Genomic DNA, 23044 nt, shown 5'->3' on the forward strand with positions numbered 1-23044 from the left:
ATTTATTTTATTATATTTCACTCTCTACTACATGTATAAAAACTGTATTAGACTACTAATTGTAGAGAATATGAATACCGGAAACAACTAATTATGTAAAATGTTGAGGTTTTTCTTTATACCTCTGAAATAAAAGGACGTACTTACTGTTATCCTACAAATATTTGACTTTGTATGAAACACCCTATGCCACCAATACAAAAAAATTATTTAAAAAAAACGAAAACAAACTATGAAGAAGAAAGTGTTGATGCACAGATTAATTAATTTGCATTTTGTGTGAATTACAGAAAGTTTTCTGGGATGTCTACAGAATTCTTATTATTCCTGCTACACCCTTTATGCCCACTGGTTAGAGAGCCAAAATGGTACTAATTCCTATCTCTTTACACACAGTTAATACCTTTATGGCTCCAAGCAGACAATATACTTATTAACTTATCATATTAAACAGGTTATTACCAAAATATTTGCTGGAACCATGATAGAACAACACAATATTTGAATGCGCCTGCTACGGTAGATGTAGTGAATTATAATACATCAATCAGGCGGGCCTATTCGTAAATACACATTGTTATTTTGTTTGTCTGCATTACACTTTATTAATAAGTTTTTATTTATCTTTTGACTCTGTTATTCAGGGAGCTCGTGTATGGGTGAGGGACCCTGAGACAGTATGGAAGGGCGGAGAGATCCTCAAAGACTTCAAGGCTGAGGATAAAACATTGGACGTAGAGCTTGAAGATGGCACTGTAAGTATGATTGTATCATCTTCAAAATGGGATTAAACTTGAATCTATATCATATCAGGAGTAAAAAATATTTCAAGATTGCATGCAAGTACTATAATGTTCATGATCCATGAAGTGCCCAAGGAGCTTGTGGTGTTAACACATTAGTATACAAAGCTTTTATTGTAGTTGAATAAATTCTAAAGTTAGAAATGTTTTAAATATTAAAAGAATGTATAGAAACAATAACAAATTGTGATTTATAGGAACAATGTGGTGATTTCTTAGTAATACTGTATCAAAAATTTAAGTCACAGGCATATGAAATTCATCCTGAAGCTGTATAGAATTCAACAACTCTCACAAATATACCTACAGAGTTTTAGATTTTAGATTACAATTGGATACATTTATAAGTGCCCTTTGTAGGGCTCTTTTACTATTTTAATATCTTGTTTCTCACCATATATGCAACTGTCCAGAATATTAATTCATGTCTCTTATTTCTTCAATTATATTTAAAATTTCAATTTCTTTAGGCGGCTACCCTCAAGGTGAAGACCAAAGAAGACTTGCCGCCCCTTCGCAATCCAGAGATCCTCATTGGAGAGAACGATCTGACATCTCTGAGTTATCTCCATGAGCCTGCAGTACTCTATAATCTAAATGAGAGATTTATACGAAACACAGCCATCTATACATATTGTGGTAGGTATTTTTGGTAGAATCAACTGAGGCAGAGTTCAATAACTTCATTCTCATATTTTTCAGTTCCTTTAAGTGTACAAAAAAAGGAAAGGGACAATTATAGGATGCAGACAGCTCTACAACTTCATAATCAAACAATCTAAAACACATTTAGTGGTAATAATAGTTCAGCTATCATAAGAGATAACAGACTAACTTTTAGATATAAATCAATACATCGCATTTCATACTCGTGGATTTATAATGAGATGAATTTTAAAACGGTAAGTCTAAAGAGGATAGTAGTTTTAGGGAGTGTGTTGCCTCTGGCAGCTAATCAAAAACATATGCGTTTTGTAAAAGAGATCCCCACTCCCTCTTTTTGTCTAGTGTACCCCTTTTAAAGTAAAGTTCATGATTACATGGCATATTAAATTTGATTTTCAAATACCAGGCTATTATTTAATTATTATTTATTATAGAAGCTTGGAAACCTGCAGAAGTTAAATCCCCAACCTGTTCGTGTTGTCACTAAAACAAGCGAAATATGTATCCAATTTACTGATTAACTTCTATCAATTGGCAACTCGTGAACCAATAAATTACATTGCATTACATGTGATGTCATGGCACTTTGATGGTTTAATACAACTGTCATGGTATGTCCAGATGGGTTTAATCTACGTGTCAAGTCTAAATCCCATTCATTCTAAATATGGGTAAAACTGGGTGTTGCCAATTTAGCTGATTGGCAGGATCCGTATTTTACACAGATTAAGGGTCAGTAAAAGAAAAACAAATATACAATGCCATTATGGATTATCATGCCTTTATGGCCTTCTAACAATGAAAATGATTAAAAAAAAACATATTGTATATCACATAGCAATTTTATAGCTTATAAATTTATATCATTTTCATTTTATGGTGACAGCTGAATCTTTCAAATTGATAAAAGAGATAATCTGATTTTTGTTGTTGAAAAATCTTTAAAAAGAGGGTGTAAACTCTTTCAGTAAACCTGTCACTGACATAGTAGCAAGCAGTAGATACAATCTATTGCACATAGTTATTCCTTTATATAGGGTTCAGATGCCTGGGACACATGGGGACCCAAAATCTAAGTCTAGACCCCCAAAACTTCAAATCTTTATTATATGGCTCTTGCTTACAGACAGTAAAAATTTCATCCCAGACCAATGCCCTCAAAAGTTGTGAGCCGTGCTGTATCATCCCTCTTACATAAATCTAATCTTTACGATTCTTCTTGAATGCACTCACTGGTTCACCAGAGGCCTCTTGACAATCAGGTCTGTTTTCACTGCTGAAGATACATATACATCATAAGATATTAAATCAAGTGGCTACCATGTCCAAAATAGTTATTTTATATAATTTTATAATAACTATTTTGCCAACTTAAAATTACGGCTGTTTTTATTTGAATTGATTAGATTTGAATTGACAAGGGTTTAGTGTGTTGTTGTGATCATTGCCAATAATTTCATACTGGCCATTGGCATAATGAATGGGTCACAGGCATTTGATGTTGTACAATCTGATTCAGAGGAAGTATAAAAGGTCCCAGTGGGAAAGTGTCTGGGTGGTCTGATATTCAAACGTTTTGTCAAGTAGGGAACATTCACATTGCTTCAAAGTTGTGACAATGCATGCTTAGAGCCAGGGGGAGGGGGGGGGGGGGGTGTGCTTGGTGAGATCTATGACACTGAACATTAACCATGAAATCAACCATACACAGGATTGTTCAATGTCCTAGAGGTATTATTAGCACCGTCTTAGGAATAATTCAGTCCACCTTGAGTTAACACAATAGACACTTTGAAAGAGATGACAAGAAAGGTGCCATAAACCATGTAGGAAAGCATGAAGTGACAAAGAAGGAAGCGAATTGTTTCAGATGTCATAGACCTTGAGTCAATGACTTACTCAAAATAATCCAGGGATGGCTCAGTTGTCAGAACAATACCTTTGTTTATCTCCATGGTTACAGGTTGGTTTTGTTTAGGTTCACTTCATAGCTGCTGCAAATTTGCCAAATAGGTAGCTGTGGGGTTTACGGTTACTTATGACAGTCTTTGGGTAGCTTTACTAATATTTTTCTTTGAGATTTTGTCTGATTTTACAATTTTAGCTGAATAATCGGGTGAATTTGACTTCATGTACATTCTGTAGGTCAACTGTTGTCCATTGTTCATATTTCGGCACTCTATTCTGTATTTGATTTCTAAGCCACTGCATGTGTAGATGACCAGCATTCTTTTAATGAGTTTTTTTAAGGACACATGCTCCTGCAATAGTTGCTCCACTCTCAATTTACTATACTAACTGAACCCTTAACTTGAACCTCGACCAAACTCTATACCAAACCTTAAATCTCAACCTAGACCTAAACTAAAACCTAATTGTAAACCTAACTCTTGGATATCTTTGAAATAAAGCCAGAAGCAATTGTCGCTGGACCGTATGTTAGAGTATAAATAAGCAAGGTGCTAAAGTTTTGCTGAAAGGATTTATTATATTTTTAATAGCAAGCCTGCCTTGCAAAACAAGTATCTCTTAACAATTTGAAAATCAAATGTTTGTTATAGCCGCTCGAGAAAAGCTATGGACCATTAAGAAGCATAATACTGTGCACGCACAGATCTATTTCTGCACAGTGACTCAAGAGAGGGATTTTCACAGGCTTTCGATTACAGAATTGACACCCACTGAATAATCGATTTGATGAACGTTTTCAACTGTACGTACATGGGGCATTTGAGTGCGGCATATGATTAAGCTTTAACATGACGGCATCTTTCTAGATAAATCATGGAAACATGATCACATCAAATGTCTTTACGTTATTCATGTAATGATTTTCTCATCAAGTAAGTTATCCTGTTGCGAGGTCCATGTTTTGACCAGTCTTTGAATAGAAAAATTTGCCTTTTCCCCTACTTTGTTGTAAGGTCGGTGGGAAAAAAAGTAGATAGCAGTGATTCATGCATTATCAGTTTTACAGGAGAGTCACACAAATACATTCAACCTTAATCATGGCTATTATTTCATACCTCTCGAATTAGTAACCCAATGCAATTGATTCAGCTTAATAAATTGATTGATTGATTTACTATAAAAAAAAAAGAAAATATGAAGGATTCTACATGGGGACCCAGAATTTAATATCCTATCCAAGGAACTGGGTATTGAGGACCAATGCCTTCCCCATGGTGCTTTAAGTTTTGAACCTTGTACCTTCTTATTTCAAGGTCACCGATATGACCTCAAAGGCACCAAAGTCTCTGAATTTTATATAATTGTGGTTCGGTTTGTATGACTAGGGGGCTGTAAAATTGGTGAATGTATGGTCATGATGGCTATGTCATCTATCTAAATACTTGGGGTGGGGTACATGTAACTCTTCATATCTCACTGGTCCTAAGGGCCCACTGATCTACATTCCAATTAATCCTGCATCCCATCGATAGGACCAAGAGTAACCGTTTATATATTTTTCATTAGTATAATGAGAACCCTATGGCATGGCATTACTTTAGTGGAACAGAAAGCCAATTGATGTACATGAAGAACTAATTCCTCCTTATTTTCTAGGATATTGATTTTCTTTACATTATAAGGCACATGACGGGAAACCATGACATTTTTTAAAATGAGTAGATGAATGGCAAGTGGGAATGATAATAGTAGCTACATGTATGCACATCAAAGGTCGTACAAATACTCAAATGTGTGTTATATAAGATACAGAAATATGGAGAGTTTTGCACTTTATATGTCATGAAATAATAACATGGTGTACCCTGATCTATGCAACGATGACCTTTATGTGAGTGCAACCAAGTTTGAGGGTCCATGGCTCTAGATAGTTCTAGGGAAAAGGTTGGCGACCTATTTGTGAGTGTACCTACAGTCAGCCATGCAGGCATTGAGCTACCTAGTGATTCTCCTGCATGACTAAACCTCATACCAAGGTGACAATTTTATAGGTTACTCTCACCAGAATTCTATGATTAATTATTAATAACTAAACAACTGTTTAGTAATATATAGAGCAAGGAAAGATCTTGTCCTTTCTATTGTTTTCCAGTTTTTGAGATAGATCACCTGTTCCAAACCTTTTAGAGGCCAGTCCAGAAACTTTGGCATTGTATGGACAAGACCAAGCTTGACTTGATCACATCTGTGGGATTATGTTCGTGAATGATTATCAAAAATTAATTTAAAGTGTTATTCATTGTTCCAACTCATTGTTCATGTAAAAAACTTTAAGACAGGTTGGTTTTATATTGCCGTTCTCTCTTCCAGTTTCTATAATATAGAACCTTACTTTGTGGCAAGCATCACTGTTTTTTCTCAGAGCATTTATGAAGAATGCTAGATTGACCTCAATGGCAGTGCTAGATATCAAACTATATTACATGGATATTTGAAGTAGGATATTTGTTAGAGAGCATCTTAATGTGGGATGTGGCACTAAACAATTTATACAACAATGGTATATGTACCGGTATGTTGAAAATTATGAGGACTTCCATTTTGAATGATGTCCATTTCCTCTCCGTCTTTTGTACCCCCCCCCCCCAATGGTAGCTATCATCCCTCTTGTCTGAAGTAATAGGGAACTACGAAACAACAAGGGTATATCTAAACTAATTCTCTAATCTGAATGGTGTTCCTTTCTCTCCATTATTTCCATCCTCTCCCTCTCAGGTATTGTACTGGTGGCTATCAACCCTTATGAATCGCTACCACTCTACGGTGAGGATGTCATCCAAGCGTACCATGGCCAGGATATGGGAGCCATGGACCCTCACATCTTTGCTGTTGCCGAGGAAGCCTTCAAGAGAATGGCACGGTGGGTAGAACAATCGAGATGCATCCTGGGGAGTGTTTTACAAAGACTAAGATCAACATTAAGTTGGACTTAACTATGGCAATCCGTTCTTGCCACTGTTTTCTCTCATCATTTTATACTGGCATTGGTTTCTCAAGAGACGTACCAATCGTGGTCACAAATCTACAGAATTTACATTTATTGATATTTCATTATTGAAGGAAAAAATGTTATCTAAAGATCATAATTGAGAGACTAATGGTAAGAGCAACTAGTGCCATAGTTAAGTCCAACTTAAAGTCGATCCTGGTCTTTGTAAAACACTCCCCAGGTTTGGGAAGGAAGGGGATTTGCATAAAGTTGAAGTTTCTGTTTTAGGATGGGATTGGTACAAGGTAGAACAAAGATATCAGGATGGTAGTTTGCAGGCACAAACCCTTGTCAATCGCTGTTCATAAAAGTGTCTGCACTGTGAGACTAGGCTGACTGCATACTTCAGAGGCTTCTGTACTGTACCTTCTCTGGACACAGCCAGAGACTGACAGAACTAGGCTCTGCGCATAACCTTTAGAGATTGTAGTAAAGTGTCAAATTATAGTCTGTGCCTGCAGACTATCATGGTGGTAGTGCAGACAGTTGGAGCTAAGAAAGCGTCTGGGGCCATATGAGGTATGGAAGACATAAGGAGATGGCTTCAAGAGAATTGCACACTGGTTTGGGTATTGAGTATACCTGCATCAAGATATTGCTAGGATAACTTGAAGCTAAGATATTTCTAGGGGTCCCTAGGAGCAGAAAGAAAACGAGTTTAAGAGAATATGATATAAACTGAAGACAGACCTCAGTCAAGCCCATAGCACACAGTAAAATCATGTGAATAGGAAATTCAAATTTGTTATAGTAAGGTATTGCCGACCTTTCTGCCTTTCATTTAAAGAAATGACCAAATCGGTTTCAAACAAGGGACAATCTTGACACAGGGTTGACATCATTGAAATTTGCAGCTGATAAGGCCTTTTCTTTGCCCAGAAGTTCTGTAGTACCCCACAATATTGATTTTGCTATTCATTAGATTACATATCAAACTATATGACAATTTCCTTGAAGTCTTATCCGAGGGACTTGGTAATGAGGATTAATCCCTTACTTAAGAACACTAGCCCAAAGACTTAGTTATGAGACTACAACTCTACCACAGAGCCATCACGCCTCCTTCTTTCTTTAATAATACCATAGGATCTTTGAGACAAAGACTAAAGAAGCAAACAAATCAGAATATGATTTTAAAAGGACAGCAAAAACTGATTACAACCTACATTTTTCTGGTGTATGATATCATTTGAAGTCCATAGAATTCATGTAGAAAGAAAGTATGAAGATAACTTTAATATGATGTGGCTGACAACCTCCACAGAGTGTAGGAATCGTTCAAGAGATAGCAGAGATATCATTAATGGCTCATGGGATAAAGACAAAAGAAAAACATCTTGCAAGGAGGAAGTTGTTGGTTATGAACTAGCAGCATGTCAAGCCAGTGGGCTGTGAGTAGTCCGCCTCTTTCCTTTTCATTTTGAGGCTCATTACACTGACTTAAAGTGAATGGTTACCCTTAAAGGGGGCATAGTGTACCCTTGAAATTCTGTTATGCCTCAGTGTATAATGGGGAGAATTTTACTTGACATATCACTTACTGGATTTAAATGTGAAGAATTTATGTCGGGGAAAAACCATGCCTTCAACACAATAATATTGATAAAGGTTGAGTTCTATTCATCTATTTGATAATTGTTATATTTCCATTCTACATTACTTTATTCTACAACAGGTAACATCACTATACTAGTTCCTTCTACCTTTTATACATAATACCAGATACTGCGACAGTGACCAGTTCATTGTGCTCCAGACAACCAAATTAGATGTGCCAGAGTTTTGAAGATCATCTTTCACGTTGCAATATTGCACGGATATCAGTGTTTCTTAACTTTTCTCCTCTTTGATTTTTTCTTTATATTGCCAGGTTGTTGCCTCTATGGGAGTTAATAACTATAATTGTCATTGTTGCACGTTTCAGTGCTGCACGTTATCCATCTCTTTGACAGTGGAGGTATATGAAATGGTAGCAAATACATTCATTTTGATTCCAGGTCATATTTTTTGAGATACAGAAAGCCATTGAAACCTTCATTGTGCTTTAACAAATTTGATAGCATTTTACATATTACAGAAAATATACATCGAAATCTAATAAAATGTAATTTTACTCTTTCCACTCTTCATACCAGAGCCAACATTAGATTGCTAAATAATGCATGTATATATTAAACCCATTTTTTTACACACTGTACAAGAACTTTCCCTCCAGGCTTGACTCTCCATTTGCTTGTCAACCTTGCTGCATCTGTGTGTCATCCTTCATAGCTGCACTGCCATCTCCTTCTCTCCAAGTACACCATAGAACATAGAACTTTAGGACTGCTTTAGGACTGCTCACCCTATCCAGGAGTATGCCGAAAGTGTTTATACAGCGCCCTCTCTGGTGAATCCTGCTCCAATGCCTCTTCAAGTTTCTTCAAAACGTGGGACTGATATATATAAATCCTGCCAATCACTGCTGGAGTTTATCTTTTGTTTATCACCAAAAGTGTTCTCTCTATATTCCCCTGATGGGTATTAAATACATGTAATTTGGGGTACAGATGGATGTCCTGCTGCTATCTTTCTCATGAAGATGTATGTGGTTATTATGTACATGTTAGTTTTAAGCAACCTCTGACACAAGTCATGTAATCTGTTTGGTAAATGTACGGAATAAAAGTGATAGTATTAAGGAAAGGATAAAATCTCACCATGATGGACTAGGAGTAAAACTTTGATTACCCCCCAAAAAAATCACAGATATTTTCCAGATAACGGCATTTGCTCTTTTTTATGGAGTGAAAGGTTATGGGTGGGGATACGGTCTAGGTAATTGGGACATCCCATCAGAAAGAAGATGCTAAATCATTGACTTCTCCATCATCATAATCATCTTCATCATCATAAACCAGAATCATATTCAGAAAGAATATTGCTACTTCATCTGAGCACCCTTCATTGGCTCAAAGGTTAGGGAACATACATGTACTTTTGTATCTTATTTCCTAGAGTCACATACTATAACCATGTGACAATGATTATGAAGTTTCCACATGTAGTAGAGTACATGTAGCTATACAGGGTAAGAAAGGGTATGTTTTGGCAGTCTCAAGACTGTTTCTTCTCTCATGTATGTATGTACCTTGAACCCTTTCACTTATTCTTTCATACCCCTTCTCCTACTCTTACATCAACCCCTCTTCTCCCCCTTTCTCCCCCTTTCTTCCCCTTTCTCCCCCTCTCTCTCCCTTTCCCCCTCTCTCTCCCTTTCTCCCCCTCTCTCTCCCTTTCTCCCCCTCTCTCTCCCCCTCTCTCCCCTCTCTCCCCCTCTCTCACCCTCTCTCCCCCTCTCTCCCCCTCTCTCCCCCTCTCATCCTTTCCTCTATACGAGCAGTCTTACCTTGAGCTGTTTAAGGAATCCCTTCCTCCCCGAGTTTATTTTCTGCTCCTCACTGTGTTTCTAGGCCCCTTCATCTTCCTTCCTGCTGTAAGAAATTCAGGATGTTTCACATGTCATTGACATCGAGGGAGAGATGGATGCAGGAAGCTGGTTCTTACTCTTTGAGTCAGAATTGTTATCAAAAAACCTATTTCCTAATCAGTCTTAAGAGCTCTGATTTATAATTAAGTTATTGTAGATATCATCAACATTTAGTCCTTGATATTAATCACTGTTGTTGTGAGTCTTTGAACTTCAGTAATTTACAGTGATGAAAGAAACTAGAGAACTTGCCTTAAGGATACCACTCATGATTTATTAATGCAACAACTTTCTTGTTCGTTTTGTTTAATGCTCACTTGATTCTCAATGGTTTGATAATGCCCCATGGTGCTCCAAGTATACAAAATAGCCACAACGACTCTCATAAATGAGTTTTACAGACTTTTATTTGACAACTACACCAACATCTAAATTCATAGACATCTGCTGTTACAGAAATATTACAAATACGTACAGTCATTTAATTATTCCAATACCCACGAGTGTAATTCATACAAGTTAACTTCCCAGTTTTTAAAGTGTCCGAAATGAAGACAATTGTCCGAAATAAGGCGAAAGCCTTTTGATTAGTATTTGCTATATCATAAGATCAAATACCGACATAGTTCCTACGACGATTCGATGCTTGGAGACTTGTGAAGGTTGATGTCCCGTAATCGCTCGTTACGGCAATCGGTCACGTGCTTCAAGATCCCGGATATACTGACTCGGCGGTTCTCGGATGCTAATTCGACGATCCGATGCTTGGATGCTAATTCGACGATTCGATGCTTGGATGCTAATTCGACGATTCGATGCTTGGATGCTAATTCGACGATTCGATGCTTGCTACTAGTTAGTAGTGAAGAACGTTCTTGTCCGCTCTTACGGCTATAAATGAAATTATCAATATATCCTTCAAAATACATGATATTTAATTTCTACGGTTTCAACACTTATTTCTAATACTCATTTTCGAATAAAGCAAACAATGAAATAATAAAGGTTATTTCACCAGACTTTCTTTATCCGGTTATAACAAAACCAACATGGTTTCCTTCCACTACACTTTCATTTCATTATTAACTAGGGTCACCAATCTAACTGACCTGGGCAAAAATAGATTTAATTGCTATATCAGAAGATCCAAAACCGACTTGGTTTCTACGAGGAATAGATCCCTGGAGACTTGTGTCGGAAGGATGATGACCCACAAACTTAATCAATCATTATAAGAATTTCGTTATGTCAATAAAAATTCGTTAGAGAAATTAAGTCATTTCTAGCACAATAATTTCAATAATAACTTGTTTCTCATCATTACTACTAGGTTGTACTGCGTTAATTCATTAACACAAAATAAAATGTTCTTTTACATATAATTTCAAAATGTATGCATGAAGCGTTAAAGCATTTATATCAATAAACGTATATAATTATCCCTATCGAACGACGCTCAGGAGAACGATAGTTCATGAACGGCTCTTTCGTCACGTGTTCGTGAATAATTACTTTTGATACACATACGAGCTAATTTGCTCTAACGTGGTGCTTCTTGCACACTGTAAATATGTAAATTATCTGAATCTCATTATCACACATACGTTATGTATAGAAAGCTACTTACAGTTATGTTGACAAAATTGTGCCAATGGCAGGAAAATCGAGGTTCTGGGCTACATGGAGGATACCTCTCGTACCGGTGTCGCCTGAGGAAAAGGACTGCTTGCGCCGAATACAAAATCAAGGCTCTGGTAGCAACTTCCACAACACACATAAGGGTACATGTTCAAGACCTCTCACACGTCCAGCTACAACCTCGTCTTCTAGTCAACTGCCCTGATTTAAGTCCACACGTACACACCTTTAAGCATTCTCGGCACCACACCCTAATTTGCATATATTCAGACAAGCAAAATATTTTCTATCACTAACGCCCTCTAATGTCTAGATGACCTTGAAAATAGGAAAACAAATAAAATAAGAACAAATTTCCCATTTTACTCTGACAATAATACAAAGTTTGTTTACCAAGGGAAGCCTCATCTGCATCGTTGCTGTTTTTCCTGCATGATGTCCTGCAATTATTTTTACCCCAGCAATTGCCAGGTTCCCATTTATGCCCGGGGTGACTATTGTAACTTGGCCCACTTTGTTTACTGTTATGATGATTCTTTATAACCTCTTTTAAATTCTTGTAGAAGTTTATTTTCTGCTACTCACTGTGTTTTTAGACCCGACCCTTTCATCTTCCTTCCCGCCATAAAAAAGTAAGGATGTTCATAATGTCATTGACATTGGTGACAAGAGGCAGGAAGGTTTTGTTTATTCTTCGAGTCACAATTTTTATTAAAAGGAGTTTATAGTTTGTTTAAGAGTTTTGTTGTTTGATTGAATTACTGAAGCTACAAGTATCATTAACATAAACATTTATTACTTGATATTAATAAATAGGTTCTATCATGAGTCTTTTAACTTCAGTAACTCAGAGTGGTGATGAAAATTTAAAAAAATCACATTTGGGATGCTGTTGAATCAAAACACAAGTGTGTATTCCTTGAGCTTACCTACCAATTTTTCTCAGCTTACTGCAGTTCTTTTTCTTGCAGAATGTGACTGAAGACCAACTCATGGATTGACGTACTGACAGTGAAGCATGATTTGCTTCATAATTTCTGTTTCATGTAACATGATATTAGAATGAGAAAGAAAATGAAAAATAGTTAATTATTTCTCTTTTCTCTCTTCTCTTCTTGTGCTTTTGTTGTCTAGATTTGAGCAGGACCAATCTATTATTGTCAGTGGTGAGAGTGGAGCAGGGAAGACGGTATCTGCCAAGTATGCCATGAGGTACTTTGCTACCGTCGGAGGCTCCTCTAGCGAAACCCAAGTCGAGAAGAAGGTCCTAGCTTCAAACCCCATCATGGAGGTAAACAACACAGGAGCAGAGTTTGTTAGGTTTTTTAATTAGATACTATGTATTGAGCTTGTAGGAAAAGTTGATTATATAATTCCCTAGTAGATGTCATTGAAAATTTATAGATTAAATATCTTTTTTAATTTGTTTATGTCATTATTTTCATCTACATATTTTTTTTTAAGTAAAAAATTCTTTCCAAAAATAAATTGTGTAGAATGTAGCAGGCTATAAACAATGGTTCGATTAAACAAACCTTCTTTCAATAAATAAATAAAGAGAAAGGAATTGAGAATTCCAAAACCAAATTCAATGAAGTTTGATTAAATTTGCTCACTCACTAAGTTTAACCAAATTGATTTTTTTTCCCAATGCGGTAATGCATGTTGAGATGGCAATGTAATCTTAATAGAGTAGGGAACTTAAAAACGGCATGCTTTGTTTTACTTTTTTTTTATCTCCCAACATTTATCTGACTCTGATTTATTCCTTATATTTAAATAGGGGTATAATGTTTCAAGCTTCACACTTTTTATATAAACTATTTTTGTCTAGATGCATCACCAGTGAGAGATATTTATGGATCATGCTTTTCTTACTTGTTGTTTTTTGCCTTCTGGCTAATTAACAAGCAGTGAGCGTCATAGCATGTTGATACTGTATTTAGAAATGATGGGAGCTACACAGCTTTAATCAAATTGACTTTGGCTGGCGAACAGTGACTTTGGCAGCACAGGGAACATTTGGAGGAGAGTAAGAGAGAAATATAAAGAAGAAAGAGGATTCAAACCAGTCTAATAGTGGCCACCTGTCTATAAAGGCCACTTTTATCTACAGTGTTCACCTGCCATGTTTGCTTCTAGGAATTAAATATATAAAGGCCACCTATCTTACAGTGACCACTTTTTCTATTTTGCTGGGATGCCCTTTGCAGAAAGGCTTGAATGTATTTCTCAAATGATCAATGATGGTATTCATAACTTAGACTAAAGACGACAGAAATGAATTCATGAAAATTCCTACCTGGTGATTTGAACAAGTAGTTCTATAATTCAAGAAATTTCTTGACTAAATTTTGGAGTTTCCTGAATAATGGAGACATGTCAAGGCACACATGGGTGATGTTCTACCATTATAGGTGTATCCAATATTGTGGAACTGAAGCAAAGATAATAACTGGGCCATGCTCTTTTAACCAACACATCAGATTTACCTTTAATGAAGGTTGGCACCAAGGGACAGTACCTTATCTCACAACATGGTCATGTGACAATGATTCATGGGGTATCACATTTCTGTCATAGCCTCCCATTATCTACTTCTCTACCCCCACATCAAGATTTTGTTACATAGATAGCCTGTCTTTGACGCACATTTGATATTTTCCTAATCTTTTGGACTGACTTGAGGGAAATTTTCTGAAGGCTATCTTTTTCCATCACAGTTTCCTTCCTCCCTCCCTGACACCACCATGTTTGGTAGACAAGATGATACAGAGGGACACAAATAAAAGAATGATATAAATCAACCAAGCCAGTAAAATCTTGGAAGGTTTTGCATGTCTGTGAATAAGGAAATGCTAAGATGGTTACTGGGTGAATGACAGTTCATTATGTGTTACAGATTTACGATGAAAAAAACAAGGTCCTTATGAAAACCGCTCCGTGAATTGATTTGAAAGATCTGGTTGATTGGTTGTTTTGTAGATGGTGCTAATGGTTCTTCTGGTTAGGCATCCTATTGTCTATTCTCGTATCCAGAATTTAGAAAGTATGATTTGAAATGTCTTAAAGTCGATTGCCATCTTTGGGTGGTCCTATCTTGGAATGATTTTCAGCTCCAGGGAAAGTGAGATCATCAATAAAAAAATTGGCCGTCCTCCAGAAAGATTAATTGGGTGATTACATACACGTACATATCCAGGGTTGAGGAAGGTATGCTCTGACTGTCGCATGGATTAAAGCTATGATGGAGTTTAATTAGATATATTGGACCGTAAATGGACAGGTGTTACATGTTAGATGAAATAAGAAAAGGAAGACAGCTAGGAGACAAGTAGTTTTCAATGTCTGGAGATATATTGCCCCAAGAGTTTTTGTAAAGTATCCTACTGTCTACTCTTGGATTCACCCGAATTGAATCAATGGCTGTATACGTTATCTTATATGAACCATCTTCTGGAATCAATTTTTAGTTTCTCTTTGAGAGAACATGACATTGAGAGAACATGAGATCACCATGCAGATTTGGCCATTCTCCAAAATGGTTAATTGGGTAATTACTTGGACTTACATATGCAGGGTGTTGAAAGATACAGCATATGTATGCTACCAAGCTGTGCTCTGGAGTTTGATGAGATATGTTTCTGTACTTTCAAATTAAGCTCTTAAGGATGGATGATCCTGGTCACTTGGATAAGAACAACATGGGACAGAAAATATTGAGCAAACATTGGTTTACCCTTTTCTACTGCTTTGTGTAGCTTTAGGCCTTCATGGGTCCAATAAGAATATTTGGTAGAGGAGCTTAATTCTTTCTCTTTTTCTAGCATAAGATTTTTCTTGAAATTATGTCAGATATTCATTTGTTGATTCTCAGTCCTTGTCTGAATGTGTCATATGTTAGAGACTGTCTCGCTTCACTCAACGACTATAACCTGCATCATTGCCCATTAACGGAACAAGATGACCACCAGCTTTCTACACTTGAAGGCTTAAGAAACCGATATCCTGTCACATTTATCTCGTGAAATATCACAGGAAACATGCTACTTCTGCAATTTCAGTGATTCCCAGAAGAGTCTAGCTTCTTAACATGATCAGAATTCATGTGATGAGGGATATGTTTAGAGAGACCAGAAGGTTTTGACCAGGAAACGTCATGCTTCTACTTGTTCTCAGATGAGTCTAGAGTATTGATATGATAAGATTTCATTAGAAGAGAATTGAGTTTGGTACAAAAATGGAAAGCTTTGACCAGAAAATGTGCTGCTTTAAAAACTCAGTCATTCTCAGAAGAGTCTAGTGTCCTGAAATGATAGCATATCATTTTAAGAAAAGTATTTGAGAGAGAACAGAAACATGCCACTTTTTAAAATTCCATCATTCATAGAAGATTTTAGCTTGTGATGGGAGGTATATTTGAAAGAGATTTGAAGGTTTTGACTACACATAGTCTTAGGTTTTATAGAGAGTGCAGACTCCAGCACATATATACTCCTATTTCATAAACCTCAAGACATGACTTGGCTTATAAAAAAGAATTGTAGATCTTTGGAGAATGGCCGTCAAGGATATAAAACATCCAACCCCTCAACATGGAAAAAAAAAAGTTATGATGGTCATACATGTATCCACAACAAAACAACCAGTCATATTTATTAAAGATGAATTAGAAAAACAACTCAATGCAATATCTAGGATTACATCCTTTTAGAAGGATACATCTGGACAAATGTCTAGAGGCAGCAGGGTCACAAAATGGAAGTGGTAATGTGGAGCACGTGTGAGCTTGGCTATGGGTTCATCTCCTTCATCCTATTTGGAGGAAGTTTTCACTGACAGCCTGTCATTTCTGGCTGTTTTTAGAGCATCCATTTTGGAGCAGTGGAGTGGAAGTTATCTGACATCTTCCTGAATGATGAAGACAATGGTTTTAGGGATCCACCCCCGCTCGCTAAACCTGTCATGAGTCATGCTCATGGCTTTTAATGTGAGACAACTTGTCATCAACTTAATAGTTAATAGTTAAAAGACATACCGGTATGACCTACTGGACACATTGCACAGAATCATCCTAATACTGGCTATTGCAATGAAATCTCAGCATTTATGTGAGGTATGGTAGGGTTTCTTAGGACATGTATTGCCAGTAATATGCTAGAGGTACAAAACAAAATGTTAAACAAACATAGCAATAACAAACATTACTGTAACACTTCACGTTGAGGATACACCAATTTAAGCCATCATAAGAATGCTTGTGGCTCACAATGATTTCACCAAAATCAGGAGGAAGGAAAGTTTGTAATTTTTTTGTCATTCAGGGAGCTAAATATATTTATACTTTGTCTAGGTTTTATGGGTAACTAATGACCTTTTCAGAACTGCATTTGCAAAGATGTAAACGAAAAAGAAATTCTTGAAATTGACAGCTGACTTTGATTCTCTTTACTTGTAATAAATATGAAATAAAGAGAGAAAAAATGTATTCTATGAATTGTCAGCTGCCATTGTTCGACAGGAATCTAGGGACTCTGAGGAGATTGTTATCTTATCACCGGAAATGTGATGAAACCTTTCCAAAAGTTTGAACTCATTTTGACAGAAAGATCATCTCTCTATCATATCCCAAGACATTCGACAAAACCATTTTTAACCTTTATTCGGTTTCATATTAAGCAGTTATAATGACATTGAAGGAGGTTTGTGGAAAATAGCGGAAGAGTCAAATGCCTGCGATGTCTCAGCAAAAAAGTGTAATTGATTATGGTGAGCTCGCCAATCGAATTTTCTTGCCTCCTTATTTTGGTCTCTTCCCGCTCTCCCAAGTATTTTATCTCAAAGTCTATGCCCAGTCATCGAAAGCACAGGTGGATGCTTCCTGCGGTTGTCTGGTTTCCATGGTTACCCCCATTTTCATGACAACTGTGCTCAATCTCCTCGTTACTTCATATCAGCCTGTATAGTCCTCTCTCATTAAGAAGGAGGAGGAGATCGATCATGTCCATGGTGTGAAACTTTTTTCCGATGTGCTTCTGCCTCCGTCACCGCCTTGGTTTTGTTCTTCACTTATCAAACCTCAAGTGTTCCTTTATTTGGGCAGGGCAGGAAATGCAGAATTACAAGTGCAAGTCAGCATTTTGGGGGGTCACGCAGATGCAGCAGCTCTATGGCGTGAAGAGATGGCTGTATTGCAATGCATTTCATCACCAATGCTTTTGTTGTCCTGGTGTTTGCACTCTGGGCTCCAGGAGTTAGCCCTATGATTGTGAGTGACGGCAGTGGGGAAACAAATGGTAATCAAATTAGATCTGTGAAACTCTATTCTTCGTTTTCACAAGAGACGTCAAAAATAGCTCCCATTGACTCAGTAGACATGGAGGAAGTGCGTCTGTTTTAGGAGCAATCATCTCTTTTTTATTGCGATTAGTTTCTGCTAGCAGCTACTTTTTCCCCTTCAGTTCATTTTCTTTTCAAGTTTTGGTGTGCATTCAACTTCTCTGTGGTACTCTCCGTTTTTCCTCTTTTTTTATGATTTGTAAACTTTATAGCTAAGATCTTGATGTAATACATTTTTTTCTTATAAAGATATAATGTCTATGGACTTGGAAAGAGGGCTTACACCAGTTCTTGTGTAAAAACTATTAAACACCCACTTTGGAAAGAAATGCCTGGGAAAGAATGATTGTTGACATTGTATAATCATCTGCAAATCCTTGAAGACAGAGGCCACAAATGGGAGGAAACCATTTGATTGTATGCAGCTTTTATTTATGTGTGTACCTCTTCCTCCTCCTCTTTATTTACGAGCTTGCGACTCCTCTCACTTAGGCAAGCCCAGGGTCTGCTTCGATGAGTAAGCCCACCCTAAATAGGTCAAAGGAAGCTTGAAGAGAGAGAGAGAGAGGGCTCCGAGACCTTTAGCACTGCTGCAGAGGAGGAAGGCTGCCCCTCAGAATCTACTCTGCTTTTCTTTGAGAGCAGCCAGTGGAGGAGGGCGTTAAAAAATTGTGGAAGCACGGATCGTGCATTTGCAGCATATGAGCTGGCTTTAGATGGATTGCAGTAATCTCTTTTAGGATCAGTCCAACCATGAGATGTTGGACCTCGTCACATCACCTCCACCCTCTGACCTTGATAAACGTCAATGCATGATGTCTGGACGACTACTGTTAAGGGTTTAGGGGCTACTGAAGCCCCCACCTACCCTTTGCACCCCATTTTTTTCCAAGGAAATGTCTGCCTGTTGATCAACCAACTCAAAGTGGAACAAAATATCATCACTCTTCTTACGCACCTGCAGACCATTTTAACCGGAAAAAGGATTAATTTTCTAAACTTTTGCTGAGAACCTTTGCTGATTGGATGTTGGCCTCTTTACGCTGCTTTATCTTTTCATCAGGCTTTAATTTGCGTCACCTGTGAAGCAGCAAAAGCCACCACAGCATTAATGATTCTGTTTTTGTGGAGGATGTGCAAGGACAACCTTCTGAATTACTGCCAATTGTTTGTCATTATTTGATTTTTTTTATCTAGTTCTTCTGCAAGTGACGTCTGCTGTTTGCCTGAAGTGACGTTTCAAGTAAAAATTTGCCAGAAGCAGAAATCTGAGAGCATTTGCCTAGCTCCATGAAGATTTAATGATGTGTATAATGATGGCGGGAAGATGTATTTGTATAGATAACTGCTGAAACCTGAAACACTTGCTTCACATTCAAAGGGTAGATTTTAAATCTTAAGAGTACAAGAACGGAAACCGAGAGTTACGCAAATAAGTTATCTCTATTTTCAAACTTTTTTACACAAATCTGTAATTTGTGACAGAATGGTTTCTGAGTGCTATCTAACTACTGCAGGATCCACAGCTTGCCTCATGTTCTTCCCTCTCTGCTCTAGAACCTAATTAGGGCGACAGACTTTTGGTGTCTTGCCAGTTCTGTCTGACCAGTTGCTTCTTAGGACTGCTGAAAGAAGATGCATTGTAAAGTTTTCAGCAGAGTAGTTAGTGAGTTCAAGAAATCTGCTTAAACAACTTCGATGGATTTATTCTGTAGTTAGTGAGAGGATTAATGGATTGCTTCGACCTGGATTAGAGGAGATTTAAAGGATCTTCTAAACAGAACATGATTTATCTACAGTAACCGTACATCCTATAAGAGAATGTAACTTGGAGATATTGTATTCTGCAAGTGATAACAGCATCCCGATTTGAAAGCCAAAAGCGTCTGTCTATTTAGTAGTGATTTGCTTCTTGGTTGCATCCTGGTTGTATCTTGGTTGTTTGTTTGATTACCTGATGGAGTTTTGAGATGGCTATCATAACCAGTGGAATCTTTCTTGAATCGATGAAATCCTTCAAGTGAAAGTCATATCATTCAGAAAGAGGAAACGATTGAAACCGATCTACCGTCATGGCGTTCGTAACTTTAAACATCTACCATCTCATGTCCACTTTCCTCAAGGCAATCGGCAATGCCAAGACGACGCGAAATGACAACAGCAGTCGCTTCGGCAAGTACATTGAGATCCGGTTCAACCGGCTTCATCACATTGTTGGTGCCAACATGCGGACATATCTACTGGAGAAGTCACGTGTGGTCTTCCAGGCGCCAGAGGAAAGGAATTATCACATCTTCTACCAGCTCTGCGCATGTTGTGATCAACCAGAACTCAAGGAGTTGGCCCTAGGTATGTATTTGTACCATTATTTCTTCTGAAACAGTAACCTAATCACTCAAATTGTTTTCATCCCTTGCTTTCACCCAAAGGTACATGTAGGTGTGACCAGGGCATCGTTTCACAAACTGTCTTATGTACAATTTACCAATAATGCCATCGAAATGCATGTGAATCTGAATGGGATGGCAGCGAACTTGTACTAATGCTGTTTGGTGAAATGATGCCCAGTATAATGTATGAATACACGTGCCTATTATGATGGTGCCAAACCTTTTGTCAGAGGGGTCTGGAATGTGAGCGGCAAAAATAGTATACCTTTCCCCTTTCTGGAATTCTCTATAGGCTTTTTTTGGCATCAGAGTCTGTGGAGCAGGAAGCCATAAAATTTGGTTTAGATGACATCACGGTGTATGAAATTTCAACATTGTTCTCTGTTGATTTCAGTTAAACTGGCAATCTATTTAAAATGTACTGTCAGTATTCAATAACAGTACTTTCCTTTTATATTGACAATACAAAACTTAGTATTTTTTTTTTCTCATTCAGGTGATACATCTCTTGAGAACATGTTCTTTTTTTATCACTTCTTGGATTCAATTTTCTCCTGTACATTTATCAACCTGCCATGTTGTATTTACAAGATCATGTTTATAGTATTTTCCTGTGTTTGGTTTATTTTGGAACGCATATTTTTGGGAAAGAATGCTTTTCATTCCTGGTGTTCTGTTTGCGCACTTCCCCCTTGATTTTGTCATGTTAGACATATAATTTTGCTAAAGTGTGTGTAATGTGCTTTTGTATAAATGGTCATTAATGTTTTGCTATGGTCACATTACCCAAAAGTAGACTGCTCGGCGGCCGAGCGGCGAGTTTTTAACCAATTCTGCCCGGCGGCTGCCCGGCCACCGAGCGGCGGCCGCCCAGGCACCGCTCGGTTTTAGGTCATCGCTCGGTCGCCGCTGAAGTTTTAGCGCGGAGTTAAAATTTGGGCGGCGCCTGCTCACTTTTCACTCGCCGCCCAAAATACGCTCGGTGCCTGGGCGGTCGCCGCCCAGGCACCGACCTAATCGCTGGGCGATGCCTAATTCCAGCAGGGACCGAGCAGGCTACTGATCGGTCGGTCGCTGCTCTGATTTGTGACCATAGCTTTAATTAGTCAGTTTGTGTGAAAGATGATTTATATTTTTTTAATGAAAGTATATATTAATGTGTGTGTTTTGTTGTTGTAGTTACAATATATATCACAGTGGCAGGGTGTGTGTCTGTCTGTGTGTAAGGATGTGTGGGTGTTTAATATTGAATGGTATTTTGTGAATTTGGTTAAAAGGAGCCTTTTGAATATATCACAACCAGGCTGTGTTCAAATCTCTAATTATGTAACGCATGTAGAATAGAGAATTAGAAAGATACAAGTACATGTACACATAAGACATCAATGAATTTAGCTATCCAGAGATGAAATTGTTATGTATATATATGACCAGAAAAAACAACTCTGATTGAGCTTTTGAATGAAGCATGCTATACAAATTTTCATATTAGTTGGGCAGAATTAGCATGTAAAATGTAAATCAATAATACCAAGGACAGAGTTAGATCTATTGGAAAAGAACCTTCACTGATTCACTATAAATCCATTTATTTATTGGAATGTGGAACTTTGATTTTGTAATTGAAATCGTAAAACAAAAAATGAGCACACTATTATATACTGTACTTACACTGTGAGAGTAGTGCATACAGCTTTAGAGCACCATTGACATTTAATTATTTTGTGAGAAATTAACCAGTCTGAAAAGAAAAACATCATACTTTCGCAATTACTTTTCACAGTACTACTCGCTACAAGATGCAGTCACTGTATTAAGTCAAGGTGTGTAGGGAAGAAGTAGGATTGCTGACAGCCATAATTATTATAGTGTACCTTTCCGAAACTGGATTTCCTTGCTCCAAGCTGTAGAGTCAATGTTAGTCTCTGAGAAGTCTTGCTGTAACAAAATGGATTAAGTCAGTCTTCTGCTGATGAAATCCAATCTGGTACATGTAAAATAATTGTAGTAAAGTACAAGCACTCTCAAGTAATCATTAGAAGTGTTAAATGTTTTCATATAAAATCAATATGAAGTTATTGAGCCATTGCAGATCATACTTATTGACTTTGTTAGATGTTTCATTTGTCTTCGAGTTGAAAGAATGGTTACTTGTCTAAGAACTGTATTAACTTGAAAAGAGCTTTTTTTTAACACTAATTTTTTTATTTAAAGGAAATCAAACAAACACGCAGATTTTTCGAAATTTATGGAATGATTCCAATGTTTTTTGATGTAGAACTGGTGACAAACTTTTTACTTCGACAAGATATGAGGTAGAAAACAAAGATACAGTTGGGTTTGGATACTCCTAGACTATTCCATCATATGGAGAGGAAGACAGACTAGACCCTTTCATGACAGCTGTCAATTACCATGTGGTCTCCAGGGGCACCCAATTATCACTCTCATATTCTAGTGGGCTACTGTTTATAACTTGGGGTCATCCTTACTTTTGTATATATTATATACATTTTAAAATCTTCTTTCGGGTATATGAAAAACAGGACAGAAAATTAGAATTATTCTGATCTTTTGAAAAATGACTTGGAACTATTAAACATTTATTTGTTAAAATTCACAGAGGTAAAAATTTATATGATTGAATTGTGTGCTAAGAAACATGGTATAAGATTTCACAGTGTACAATGAAACATGATGAAAATTATACCTGGGCCCTCTTGCATACATAGATGCATTTGAACGCAACCCCCAAAATCAAGCGCTAGCCCTTAATACA

At 37.2% G+C, this 23044-nt stretch overlaps 1 protein-coding gene and 1 long non-coding RNA gene across 2 annotated transcripts in view; one reads left to right on the plus strand and one right to left on the minus strand.

The window, feature by feature from the left end:
- Nucleotides 1–642: 642 nt before the first annotated feature.
- Nucleotides 643–23044, plus strand: part of LOC373234 (myosin V) — a gene marked incomplete at its 5' end in the record, with an annotated part of 109378 nt that continues 86976 nt past the window's right edge. The window contains 5 exon segments of the mRNA NM_214490.1: nt 643–755; nt 1274–1442; nt 6156–6300; nt 12671–12827; nt 19999–20224. Coding sequence (NP_999655.1) covers nt 643–755; nt 1274–1442; nt 6156–6300; nt 12671–12827; nt 19999–20224 — 810 coding nt within the window.
- On the minus strand, nt 10288–11898 carry LOC115919163. The gene is made up of 2 exons (XR_004061732.1): nt 11526–11898; nt 10288–10789 (listed from the first exon to the last, which is right to left on the minus strand). It is a non-coding gene; the product is annotated as an uncharacterized LOC115919163 (long non-coding RNA).

The sequence above is a fragment of the Strongylocentrotus purpuratus genome, unplaced genomic scaffold (genome assembly GCF_000002235.5).
Source record: "Strongylocentrotus purpuratus isolate Spur 01 unplaced genomic scaffold, Spur_5.0 spur5_scaffold_6, whole genome shotgun sequence".
NCBI classification, from domain to species: domain Eukaryota; kingdom Metazoa; phylum Echinodermata; class Echinoidea; order Camarodonta; family Strongylocentrotidae; genus Strongylocentrotus; species Strongylocentrotus purpuratus.